Source organism: Typha angustifolia, chromosome 11 (genome assembly GCF_048772165.1).
Source record: "Typha angustifolia cultivar Huaian chromosome 11, ASM4877216v1, whole genome shotgun sequence".
Lineage (NCBI taxonomy): Eukaryota > Viridiplantae > Streptophyta > Magnoliopsida > Poales > Typhaceae > Typha > Typha angustifolia.
The window spans coordinates 6,406,154-6,418,920 of NC_133249.1; the positions used below are offsets into that span (position 1 = coordinate 6,406,154).

Here is a 12,767-nt window from a genome sequence, read left to right on the forward strand (position 1 = left end):
GTACATGAAAAATAAAATATATTTACAAATTATGAGCTTATAAATAAACAAATATCAATTCCAACATTAGTGGGACTTAGAAATTTTCTTTAAAAAAAAAGATTAATATGAATTTTGGTTGTAAAATGTATGGATGGACGTGCTGGTCTGCACTTGTTGTGCTAGCGGCGTACCGATACGTGGCATGAGGGGTGTCGCATGGCACCTCTCCTAATAACTTTGCCATCGATCTCGTCGTCGAGCTCGCATCGAATGCCCTAACCCAAGATAAAGGAAAGAGAGAGAGAGTTTATTGTTTTAAACTTAAGTTGCAGATCTGTCCTTTTCTTTCTTTCGATCTCTTTTTTCCTTTCCCTTGAGCTAGGACACCTAATGTGAGCTCGGGCGACGACGAAAGTGTCACCTTTTTCTTTTCTTTTTTTACGGCACGGTCGACGGTTGGCACGTAACGACCATCATTGGTAAAATGATATATATTTATAGAGCATAAAATTGGTCCCTGAATGGTAAAAAAATTATCATTTTGCGGTGTTTTCGATAAGTGCATCGTGATTCGGACGATCCGTCAGATCAGAAATGGAGGACTCCAGTACTGGAGGTTGATATAAAACCCGTAAAGCCACACTAGAAAGATTCCTTATCCTTCTCTCTTCCTTCTTCACTATCACTAGTTAGAGGTGACTACTCTCTCTCTCTCTCTCTCCCCCTCGCTTTTTATACTCTTTCCAGACGTTACTTTCAGGGCGCGTCTCTTTCCGGTAAAACCGCCGATAGAGTTTATAGTAGAGAGAGAAATCTCCCTCCCTCTACACAGACATCTCTAGAGAAAGAAAACACTCGAACGACAACAAAGGAGCTCTATATATTATTCCCTCTGTAGCTCTCCCTCGTCTCCCTCTCCACCCCGTTTCCCCCCTCATTTCGTCCTGGGCGAATTCGGCGATGGATCCACCGACCCGGAGCTCCGCCGCCGGATCCGGCGATTCCGGCACCTACACGCCTGAGATCGCCGACTCCATACGCTTTGAGGAGGAGATCCAGAGCTTAATCCGCGACCCTCCTCCTCCTCCTCCGGCTTCCTCCTCCGCCGCCGCCGGGAGCAGCTCCTTCACCGCCCTTCTCGGCCTCCCCCCTAACCAAGCCGTCGAGCTCCTCCACTCTCCCGACCCCACCGGCGCCGGCACCGCCTCCGCTGCCGGAGGCGATCTTTGGCCGCGGCTCCGCCTCCCGCTTCCCTGCTCCTCCCCGACCTTCCCCTCCAACGCCGCCCTCGTCGAACGCGCCGCCCGCTTCTCGGTTTTCGCCGGAGCCGGCGACGGCTCGCCGTCCAGCTCTGGCGACCCCTCACCGAAGACCAGGACCGACCCCCTTCCGCCGCAGCGGCAGTCGCCGGTGGCGAAGCGGAAGGAAGCCGGAGAGAAGGGAAGCAAGGTACGGTTTTAGGGTTAGGGTTTCCATTTCCGGGTAATGTGGGAGTATTTGGGATCCGAGGTGATGAGCTGATTACCATTTGTGGAGTGACCCGCGCAGGCGAAGGCGAAGAAGAGTAGGAACGCGGAGGATGGGACCGCGAAGGAGGATACCGGAGGTGGTGAGCAGCTCCCTTACGTCCACGTCCGTGCCCGCCGCGGACAGGCGACTGATAGCCACAGCCTCGCGGAGCGAGTAATCCTATCCGACCTCCTCCCCCTTCCTTAATTAACCCCTAATCTTAATAGATTAAGTACATAATTAAGTATTATACCTCAATTTAAACTTCTCTATTTTTATTACTTTTTAGGCGAGAAGGGAAAAAATAAATGCTCGGATGAAGCTTCTCCAAGAGCTGGTCCCCGGCTGTAGCAAGGTGAGCCTCTCCCTTTTCCTCTTTTATAATTGCAAATATATATATATATATATATATATATATATATATATATATATATAGAACCCTACGGATTTAAAAATATCAAAAATTGCAAATTTTGAGTCATGGGACCAGCACGTGATAGTGGTTTGGTGTAACGAACAGAAGTTGGCTTTGGTCGGAAGCTTTGGTTGGTTCTTAATTTAGAATCTCTTTCCATGCTCCGGATTAGGTGTGATCTAAAAGCGTTTTTGTCTTTAGATCTTGGAGGGAAAGGACCTTTATTTACCAATCCACTTAAGAATTTGGTAATCAGGGGTTTAGCAATTATTATATCTCTGTTTGATTCTCTAATGCAAAGTCAAACTCCCTGCTGTTTGCTACTCCACTTCGGTGGCTGTGCTACAACTTGAAAACCTTGGCATAAATTTAAACTAGTATAAGAGATTATGCTTGAATCATTGCTCTTTGGATCCCGATCGGTCCTTTTCAAATTGGCCCAATCAAGATGCTTGCCTTACTGCAGTACAGTTTAGGTGTGCCCACTAATTTGTAGTTCACATTTTGCATCGTACTCGACGAAGTCTTAGCACATAGCATGCCAACTTTCTTCTACGCCAACAGTAGTGAAAAAAAAAAAGGGAGAAAAGGAAATATTATTAGTTAGTAAAGTGAGTAGTTTTGGTTTTGGGTTTCTGTGCATAAGATGAGATAAATGAGTAAATTGTGACTGTGGATGGCGCAGCAGATATCGGGTACAGCGCTAGTGCTGGATGAGATCATCAACCACGTACAGTCTCTACAACGCCAGGTTGAGGTACGACCGCACCTATAAAAGCTTTTTGGTTAACCTGTCCCCCTGCTCCCACCTTTTCTCTTCAATGCTCCTAGAGCTCTTTTGTACTTTGTACTAAATTCACTCTTAAATTGCCTCTTTTTTCCCTCTATTTTTAGCTTATAATTATACAAAAAAAAGGGACCCTCTTTCTGCAATTTACTCCAATTCTGACAAATCTAATAAAATTATTTTGGTGTTAATTTTTGGTTGGTGTAGTTCTTGTCGATGAGGCTCGCGGCGGTGAACCCAAGAGTCGACTTTGGCGGGCTCGACAGCTTCCTATCCTCTGAGGCACGTATTCTAACTCCTTTCCCTGAATCCCATGCCCATCATCTTATTATTGTATTGCTTTCTAAGTAGCACGTAATAAAGGATGGGAGAGAAAACAATAATTAATGACCAGATCGGCTGCTCCGCGGTGCTCGCATTAAAAACAATACCGCAATGGGCCCCGTGGGTCGGGCTAGAATTCTTTTAACTCATAATTGCCGGTTGCCCTTTGGGTGCGTCGAACAGAAACGGAAACAGAATTGGGAAAAAAAGAAGTCCCCGTTCTATCAAAACTCGGAAACAGACAAGAAGACAGCCGTAACGCTAGCTTACACTGGCGAACACCCTTTTTGGCGAGCAAACGTTTTGATTACCCCGATCCGTAATGCCTCCTCTCAGCGATGTGCACACGTACGGGTAACGGAACGTGTCTGCTTCCTCCGTACATATCAATCACAGCTACTTATCTTTTACGTATGTATATATAACAATTAAAAAGGTCCTTTATTGCAAAAGATGCCTTATCTACATATAATAATACAAGTCTCGGCTAATTATAGTGGCATACTTGTCATTGATTTCATTACACCAAGGATGACATAGTATATCGAATCTTTTATATTTGGTATCTAAATGCAGAAGTTTTGCCGCAGTCCATGTACTTAATTGACACCTCGTGATTGGCTGCCATGTTGGTTAATCTTGTTTTTTCTCACTATTGCTTTCTGATTTGTCAGTCAGTCCAAAGATTTGGACTGTAGAAAGTTTTTCATGGTGACCTCCATAACTTCATTATGGGATAACATAATAAATGGGATCTTTGCTTGTTCCCTAGATATACGAAATATTTCACCTCTGTCGTAAACTTGAACCTATTCATGGGGGGTCGAAATTATTTTGTAAATCTAATTAGTTTCTTAGCTTTGCAGTGTGGGCGGCCAACCGCGGTTAGCAGTAAGAGTGGAGCAGATTTGGAACAAACAACGTGGTTGGAAATGGGCGTAAATGGAGGCAGACGGCAGCCGCAGCCACAGCCACAGCCACAGCAGCAACAGTTCTGGCACGTTGATTTGGTACACCCACATCATATCTCGCAAATGTGGGAAGGAAATGACCCCCAACCCCATGCCTTCGCCAACCCTGGCGCATCGATACTAAGCTATGATCCTAACAATTCCAGTAAGTATGTGAATGACCCTTATCGCTATCTGGTAATTTCTTTCTTGAATTCACTCCGTGCTATAGCTCAATAGTTTCTCATATAAATTCTTTACTGAATTCAATAGACCTAGACTTAAATTATTGGGGAGACAGGCTTTTGGTAAGTAGAGATCTGCTGTCTGAGGGATCCCCACTGCTGCGGTCCCAATTGGGTGGTCTTGTCGGGCCCAGTGCAATTAATGATTGCTTGAAGTAATCAGTCCCTTCCTTTTTTTATTGAGCTGCACAGGGGTCCACTTCATTCAGATCTGGTCACCATGGTCCCTCGAAAGAGGTTGGTAGATTAGCTAGCTCCATTTGATCCCTCCCTACTTACACAGACATAAATCAACTTGAGGTTTATGGATTGCATTTCTTGGTCCTAGTGACAGCTGTTTGTGTCTTGAGCTTGGTGGAGACCAGCTCATCTAAAAGACTATTCAGACCTTGGAAAATCTTGTACCCTGTGGGGCATGCCAACTACATGGACTCATTCAAAACCACCTCTTGCCATCCTTAGGAGGCAAGATTAAATGCCTTCTTGGATCTGGTGAGATTAAACACTTCTCTACCAACAGGCAGCAGGGCTGTTGAGACTGCTCTTTCCAGATAACGTTGGCAATTAGTTTGGGAGAATGATAACTGTGCTATTTAAAGGACTGTTATCAATGGCAGATCATCATAGTCATGCAGTGACCCCATTTCCCCTAGTATATCGCTGCAGAGCAGCTATCGATGACCCGCAATCAAATGCTGGTAGGTCTGATTGACTAAGCAGCTAGCAAATGAATGAACAGTAGAGTTTTCCTTTTGAATTGTCTGTCACAGTAGGTTTACAAATTCAAACCAAACTTGAGCTTCTGCTCTAAATATGGTTTTCCTGTCTAAATCTTTGCTCAAAGTTGAGTCTTTATCAATTCAAGGTATATCACAGACGTGCATTTTTAATGTGCTCAAGGTCGACTAGTTTATGAATTAAGCATATAAAAGGGCTTGTGTTAAACCAGATTGAGCTGAAGCCAAGCTATTATAAACCAACAACAGAAAAATGTTTGAAGCCCACTTCTGACTTCTCCCACTTGGCTGCAGCTGTATCTCGCAAATCAAGAATATAAAGTTTATACAATTTTGTCAATATGACACTAGACATCTCTTCATTGACTTAACAAAAATGCATTTCTGTTTATTATTGGATACTGGACTCGGTATTAACCTGCCTGCTCTTCTGTTGCTTTGTCTTTTTAGCATCGTTGCACTCGAACCAGTTAAAGATGGAGCTCTGAAGCAATAGTTGATTACCATGGACTTAATTGCACCAGCATATAGATGCGATGTACATAAGGGAGACGATATTATTGCTAGGCTAATTAGAGTGAATGATGAAAAGGGAAGCTTTCCCTACATCTCAGAGGAGGGTTATCTACTTTCTGCTTATTGCTTGCAGAATTTGATAAAACCCTAATTTCTTACATATATATGTACCTCACTACTGGTCTAATTTTTACATAATATTTGATGAGCAGCACTGTCATCAGTACAACAGGTTATGAAGTTGTAAGTCTAAATGTTGGTTCCTTGCCAATTATATTGTCACTGAAGGTAACTGTCCAGCATCAAAGCACTCTTCTTTTACGCACAGGCACAACATAGAATTGATTTACCAAAATTAATAGTTTGGTAATAATTTGTCAAAAACTATCACCAAGTTTAAGGTGGCGTCTCGATTGTGGTATAAATTCTAAATTAGTTTAGCTATTCTCATATCTTAAATAAGACTAATTTAAACCAGTTTAGATTAATATTGTGTTTGGATGTAAACCAATATATTAATGTAACAATTATACTTAATATGACATGAAAAAGTAATAAACTTTAGGAGATATTTTAGTAAATGATCAAAACACCTTTTAGAAGAAAAGAGAGTGACTAAAATAAGAGTCACTAACCTGATGTTTTGTAAGGGCAAAATGGCAACTGGATTTTGTTGATAAATAGAAAAATTTGATAGGAGAGGAGAGAGAAGTAAGTATTACTAAACTAGTTTTGAATTAAATTGCTGCTTGGATATGAAATTCGTATAGACCTTACTATACTAGAATAAAGTTATACTTATACCACAACCAAACAGATAAGAGATCTATCTTGTGCATGTCAAACTAATTCAGAGAACAATATTTTAACAAATAGTCTAGATTCAGATTATCTAGTCCAAAATCTCATCTCAGGTGTTGAAAGATTTTTAAGGCAACTGATTCCAAATTAGCGTAGCTTTGAAGTAGGTTGTCAGGTAAAAAAAAAAAAAAAACAGCCCCAATTTAGGGTTTCTTGAAACATGTCTGCAGAGTTGGATCTTGTTAGGGTTGTGACCACTATTATAAATGCATATCTTCTGACATTATGAGGTAAACAATGAATGAATGAGTGTTCTCCCCGTTTCCTTTTATCCTCCGGTGATGCAGCACAGTACTATTAACCTAGCCCACCTTAGGCCCTGTTAAAGAGACCACACAGAGAAGAAGTTTGAGTACATACGCTAGTACTTAGATCAGAAGGACACATTCATGGGATATGGTCCAAACCCTAGTTTTTTGACGTAGATATTTAGAGTTACTTTTGCAACCCAAATGCTCAGATTTGGATTGTTTAGCCGGTGTATTTATTCATGAACATGTTGCTGTATAGTTAAAAGAATAGTTTCTTAGAGAAGGTGAAGAAAAATATTAGAAAAAGGGGGAAAGAAAATCCTTAGAGGAGGTGTGATGGCTAGCCTACATAAGAGAACATCACTTTACATTTAGGCAGACAAATTTCTGCACTTCTAAGCAGTTGAATCGAAAAATTGTCTCACATGCAATGCTCTTCTACTTTAGTCTAAGTACTATTCTTGCTTGCTTCTCTGTTTAATAGGGGTAACTAGGTTTAAATTTATCGGTCAATAAAGAATGCAATCCAGTGAATTCCTTCTCTTTTTACTTCATAATCTATCTTAGAAAGTTTGGCACAGAGAGAGTAAACTTGTTTTTATCTTAAAACTCTGAAGGCAGGCAGTTATGCTAGGTAGCCATTAAAAAGAAAATTCCTATGATCGGTGCAGTAAAAAAAAAAAAAATTCCATCAACCCCCAAAGTTAGAAGACATTTCGATTCTTAATACACAGACCATTTCATCAGGTACCCACAAAGACCATTTTCAAACAATAACTTATTCACACAGCTACATTGAAAATGACACAATTACATTCAGAATACTCCAACGCAGTTAGTATACCTCCTAACTAAATCTTACATTTGCTTAGCATAAGTGCAACAGAATAAATCCTTGTCCAATACCAAATATATCATACCTAATTTATCTAAAATGGCATATCTTGTCTTGAAAAATAAAAATGTTTCTTGACAGTTGTTGTGACAACCCTATACAGTAGTCATTTACAACTGTGAGATGAAAAAAAAAAAATCCCCAGCATTCACCAAGATAAAGCAGAGAGATATAGATCAGCAAAGGTGTTCATCTTCAGATTTGTCTATCTTCCAGAAAGCCAAAGAGAAATATAGCAAGCATAAGAAAAGTTAAAGAACAAATTCACACCCAGGATAGAACAAATACTGCTAGGTAATTTTCAGGATTTGGTGAACACTGGAAATATGCCATACCGGAGTGACCAGAATGTCACCAAGAAATGTGAAACATACTGAATGCTAGTAGATTAGTCAGAATAGCGAAACTGTATAGTAAAGGAAGAACATATACCTGTTAGATGCATGAAAAGAATAAGTCGCTGAGTTAGAAGGGATGACAACTTGCACATTGCACTTTACCTCCATATGTCACCCACGAAATGCCTACAAACAGATCTAAGGAAAAATCAAACAGATTAGAAGCTCTCAACTATTTCATGACTACTGCTGATTATTACTGCTTATATAACAAGGTAACCATGATAGTACAATACAAAGCTAGCCAAAGCATAAGTGATGAGACAATCCATAAAACAGCACAACTAAAAGCACACACTTAGACAACAGGCAAACCATTTTGCAATCCACAAGAGAGTTTTGAGGCTGCACGCGATGATCTGGACATCACATATCCAGCCACTTAGGATGATAGAGGACCCTGATGAGCACCCAAGATGAACCAGAAGGGCATGGATATATAATTGAAGCACCAAGCTAGATACTTTAATCTTCCTTCCACAGCATCCTAGATCTTGTCAAGCTTTCCAGCTTTCACAACAGGATTTGCCTTGGCAATAGCATCCCTAGCTGCTGTTTGGTAGTCAAATGGGCAATGGTGCTTATCAGAATAGCGATGTGTTGCACAGAAGAGGTTTCCACATCGACAATTGAACCCTGTCAAGCCCACCCGTTTCCTACAAGTGTTGCACCTACTAGGGCCATCCTTCACCTTAGTATTTGCCGGATTGCCCTCACTGGAGTCCATGGTATCAGCCCTCTGTGCAGGTACAGTATTTGGTTCCACTAAAGCAACTGCTGCATCAGCATTATCAGGAAAGACAAGCTCGTTTCCGCTGCTACTACCATTCACAATGCTGTCTATGGAGGATGCCGCCTGCTTAGCCTGTTCCTGCTTCAAGATCATATCCTTGTGGCACTTGGAGCACATGTTCATTGTCGCCGCACTTCCAAAGAAGCCGCAGTTGTTGATGCATAGAATCGGACCTTTGGGTGCTTGGCATCCAGTCTCCTTGTGCTCCATGCTTCCAATTCTTCTATTTTGCAACACACCTGCGACTTATCTATTAACCCTTTATGCAAAGATGACAAAGGCCTATGACTATATGAACTAAACCAAGCCCATAGTTTGAAAACAAAGAGGGATGTGAATTCAAGGCAAAAAAGAAAAAAAAAACAAGAAGACTCGGTAGCCAAACATTTCAATCCGGGTAATAGATTAGCATTCTCAAATTCTACCAACAAAAAGCGGTAATAGCATCACTCAATCAGATATAGACAGAGGACAACGAAGAACTCCAAGCTAAAGCTCCCACCTTTATTGTATACATGGCGAATCCAAAAAGGAAACTGATACAATAATTAGCAGGAAATAAGAGTGAAGCAAACATCACGATATTTAAAAAAACTTTTTTTTTGTTTGTTTTGTTTTGTTGCAAAAACGCCACGAACTGTAATATATCTACTCCCAGCTACAAGAAAATTAGAGAGCCCTCACACTCAATCCAACAACAAATCCTCTAAGAATCACGATAAAACACACCAATTCGAGCCCCAGTTGAAAAAAAAAAAAAAATCCCAACTCACCTGCTTCAGAAAGACCGGCTTAACCCTCGCGGCGATCCCCCGACGATTCCTGCAATCAAAATAATATCAAACCACAAGAACAAGGAAATCGATTCCAAACCCCGCAAGAAAGATGACACCAATCGAAAACACAAAGAATTAAATAAAAAAAAGCAAAAATATATAACAAAGAGGAAGGGATCGAACCCTAACCCTAGCGGTTAGATGTCGGAGCAGGAATCGCAAAGACACGGAGAGAGATTTCCAACCCTATTTAACACACTTCGCTTCTTCACATCAGTACTTGTCTATATAATTTTATATGCGGAAAATAAAATTTTCCCTCCCGCCCGTTGGATTTATAAATTGACAGTAGAGATGGTCGCCAGATATAATATTTAGTAGGAGCTTCATTTGGACATTGTAATACGGAATCGGTGCCAACTTTTGACCGCCAAATGTGCGATTCTTAACTTTAATAGCAAGAGCACATGACGTGGATTGCTGGCTGGGCAAGTAATAACGTGAACTAGAGATAACGCCATTTATTTTGAAGATAAATTACAAGATTAGATCTTTTTCTTTTTAATAAATTATGAGTAAGTAGGTTCATAACGGGTTAATTTGCACAAAAAGAACTTGTTAGTTTTAAAATTGATAGAAATAGTTAATCGAATTATAAATTCAGGTATTTTTTTACTGATTTAGATTAATTTACTCTTTTAATCTCGATGCGTATTTTGTTAAAAATTAAAGCGTACATTTTGCATAAGTGATGCGTATAATGGACTGTAAACTTTAAACTTTATTCTAATTATTATGGGATTGTTACATTTGAGACTTATAACTAAAACTTGTCGTATGGATTTATTCTAAACTTTGTTCAATTTTATTCCATATACTTTATTGTATGGATTTGGGCTTAAGAGTTAGAACTTCATTCTAAACTCTAAATTTTGTTATATAACTTGTTGTATTGATTTGTTTTAACTTTTTTATATAATTTATTGTATGGATTTGGGCTTAAGAGTTAGAACTCTTTTTTAAACTCTAAATTTTGTTGTATGAGCTTTTGTTATGATGAATTATTAGAATTATAATTTTGATGTTGTATTAGTTGAGGTGAAAATAGATTATTTTATTTGTATGAGAAATTAATAAATATTAAATTTTATATAGGATTTATTAAACAGGTTAGACGGGTTGTGTTAACCCGACCCGTTTATTAAACAGGTTACGCGGGTCGTGTCGTGTTACCAGTTTAATAATCAGGTCGTGTTCGTGTTTATTAAATGCAACCCCTTTATTAATCGGGTCATAGTCATGTCAAGGTAAAGTTGACCCAACCTGAATCTAACCCGACTCAAACCCGTTTAACTCGACATGATTGCCACCCCTAGTTCCACTTTAGTCAAGGATTTAATCCTAACATTTGGTATCAGAGCGGTGCAAATCTGCTTCTAGCAGTGTGGGGAAGAAGGTAAGGGGCGCCATGGCAAAAGCAACTCGCTTAGCGACGGTACCAACGTTCTCACGCAACAATGAACTGAAGATCTAAGATCTGACCAATAAATTTCAGATCCATTCTAAAATGATGCGCGAGTCGATGGAACAGTTCTAGTAGCACATTGGAGCTTAGTTTGAGGCCATTTTTAGAAGGTTGAACGAAATCCACATCAAGGAGAAGGAAGTGGAATCAGAGGACTCTCCATGGTTTCATGCTTCATCTAATCAGAGGAACCGGGGATAGCTAATGCAGCCGAGGAAAGATATTCCAGATTTCAAGGCATGCGCTCGACCTGATTGGTGGCAAAATGGCACTGGAATAGCCATCCATATCCCAAAGGTGGAGCTGCACCATTTTGATGGAAAGAACCCTAAATCTTGGTGTAGACGCTGTCGACACTTCTTCACATTCAGGACAATATTCGAAGAACATAAGGTATTGTACATTTTACTGGTTTTAGAAGGCAAAGCTGAAGCATGGTTCCAAGACTATCAAGAGTCAAAAGACCGCATAACCTAGGAGGAATTTGAAGAGGATTTATGCTTGTGGTTTGATGACTTGGGTTATGACAACATTATTGAGGAATTCAACAAATTGAAGCAAGAAACCACTGTGACGGCCTACCAAGAGTGTTTCAAAGAACTCAAGGCGCTGATGTTAATCAAAATCAAATTCTTCACAGAGAAGTATTTTATTCATAGCTTTATCAGCGGATTGTGGGAGAATATAACCCTCAAACTTTTCAACATAGTGTTTTTATCGCTAAGATGCAGGAAAGCATGGTAGATTCATTAAGTAAAAGTTAAGAGAATACCCACTTGGGGCTCTCCTTATATTTAGACTCCCAGTCGCTTGTGAGTAGTTTCAGTACCAATTCAGCTAGTTATTCAGCCCCAAAACCTCCTTTAGCTCCTCTTTTCTCTTCGATCTCTTCAGCAACATCAAATTCTAGCAAAAATGGTCTAGCCATGCAACCAAAAGCTAGTTTCCCTACTGCCTCCTTTCCTCCAATCAATAAGTTGTCGCATGCGGAAATGAAAGCTAGACTAGACAAATGTTTATGTTATAACTGTGACGAGATTTATCGGAAGGGTCATCATTGCGCCAAGCAGCAGCTATACATGATTAATTTGGAGAAGGATAAGATAGAGGCTAAGGTAATTCTTGAGATTACGGTTTGGGTATTGGTGAGGAGCCTGATCTTGAGATGGGCATATCCCTCCATGTCTTAGAAGGATTATCCTTACCAAACACCACATGGATACATGGATTGCTTAACACCAAAGAACTGTGTATACTCATGGACAGCGGGAGCACTCATAGTTTTATCAACTCTCAAGCAGTTAGGGAAGAGCAATGGATATATGAAATTACCTCCCCCTATATAAGGGTAGTTAATGGGCAACAGATAGTTAGCTCTTCATGGTGCACCAATTTATTATCGACCATGCAAGGGTACAAATTCTAGGCCAACGTGAGAGTGTTATAGTTGGTTGTTGTGATATGGTGTTCAATGTGAATTGGATGAAATGAAATAGCCCCATGATTTTTTTTATTTTAATTAGCTTAAACTAACATTTAGCAAAGAGGGCCAAGAGATCATCTTAACCGGTAATGAGGCCACATCTCCTTGTTAAGTAGTGCCAGAATAATCCATATATAAACTGATAAAAAAGGATATCAGGCATACATAACACAGTTATTTACATTGGAAGTAAGTACATCATCGACAAGTACTAAACCTAATCAGCTCTTCAAAGAATTCCACTCATAATACTCAAAAGTTTTTGCTAAACCTACTTAGTAGTCTTCACCTAGAGCCTAAGACAATCATATATATCTAAA

The 12,767-nt window shown here is 40.0% G+C and overlaps 2 protein-coding genes across 4 annotated transcripts; one reads left to right on the forward strand and one right to left on the reverse strand.

Annotated features, from left to right (window-relative positions):
* Positions 1 to 667: 667 nt before the first annotated feature.
* Positions 668 to 5,696, forward strand: LOC140771417 (transcription factor bHLH48-like). 2 transcript variants are annotated; one of them, XM_073112954.1, is made up of 7 exons: positions 668 to 1,431; positions 1,531 to 1,665; positions 1,781 to 1,846; positions 2,592 to 2,663; positions 2,901 to 2,975; positions 3,884 to 4,133; positions 5,400 to 5,696. In XM_073112954.1, the coding sequence occupies exons 1-7, from the start codon at positions 943 to 945 to the stop codon at positions 5,435 to 5,437; spliced, it is 1,125 nt and encodes a 374-aa protein (XP_072969055.1). In that variant the 5' UTR covers positions 668 to 942; the 3' UTR covers positions 5,438 to 5,696. The 2 variants fall into 2 exon arrangements, with proteins under 2 accessions (XP_072969055.1, XP_072969056.1); XM_073112955.1 differs by having other exon boundaries at positions 671 to 1,431; positions 2,595 to 2,663.
* Positions 5,697 to 8,028: 2,332 nt separating this feature from the next.
* Positions 8,029 to 9,732, reverse strand: LOC140770921 (zinc finger A20 and AN1 domain-containing stress-associated protein 8-like). 2 transcript variants are annotated; one of them, XM_073112250.1, is made up of 3 exons: positions 9,629 to 9,732; positions 9,437 to 9,485; positions 8,029 to 8,902 (listed from the first exon to the last, which is right to left on the reverse strand). In XM_073112250.1, the coding sequence occupies exon 3, from the start codon at positions 8,871 to 8,873 to the stop codon at positions 8,358 to 8,360; it is 516 nt and encodes a 171-aa protein (XP_072968351.1). In that variant the 5' UTR covers positions 8,874 to 8,902; positions 9,437 to 9,485; positions 9,629 to 9,732; the 3' UTR covers positions 8,029 to 8,357. The 2 variants fall into 2 exon arrangements, with proteins under 2 accessions (XP_072968351.1, XP_072968352.1); XM_073112251.1 differs by having other exon boundaries at positions 9,623 to 9,707.
* Positions 9,733 to 12,767: the final 3,035 nt, after the last annotated feature.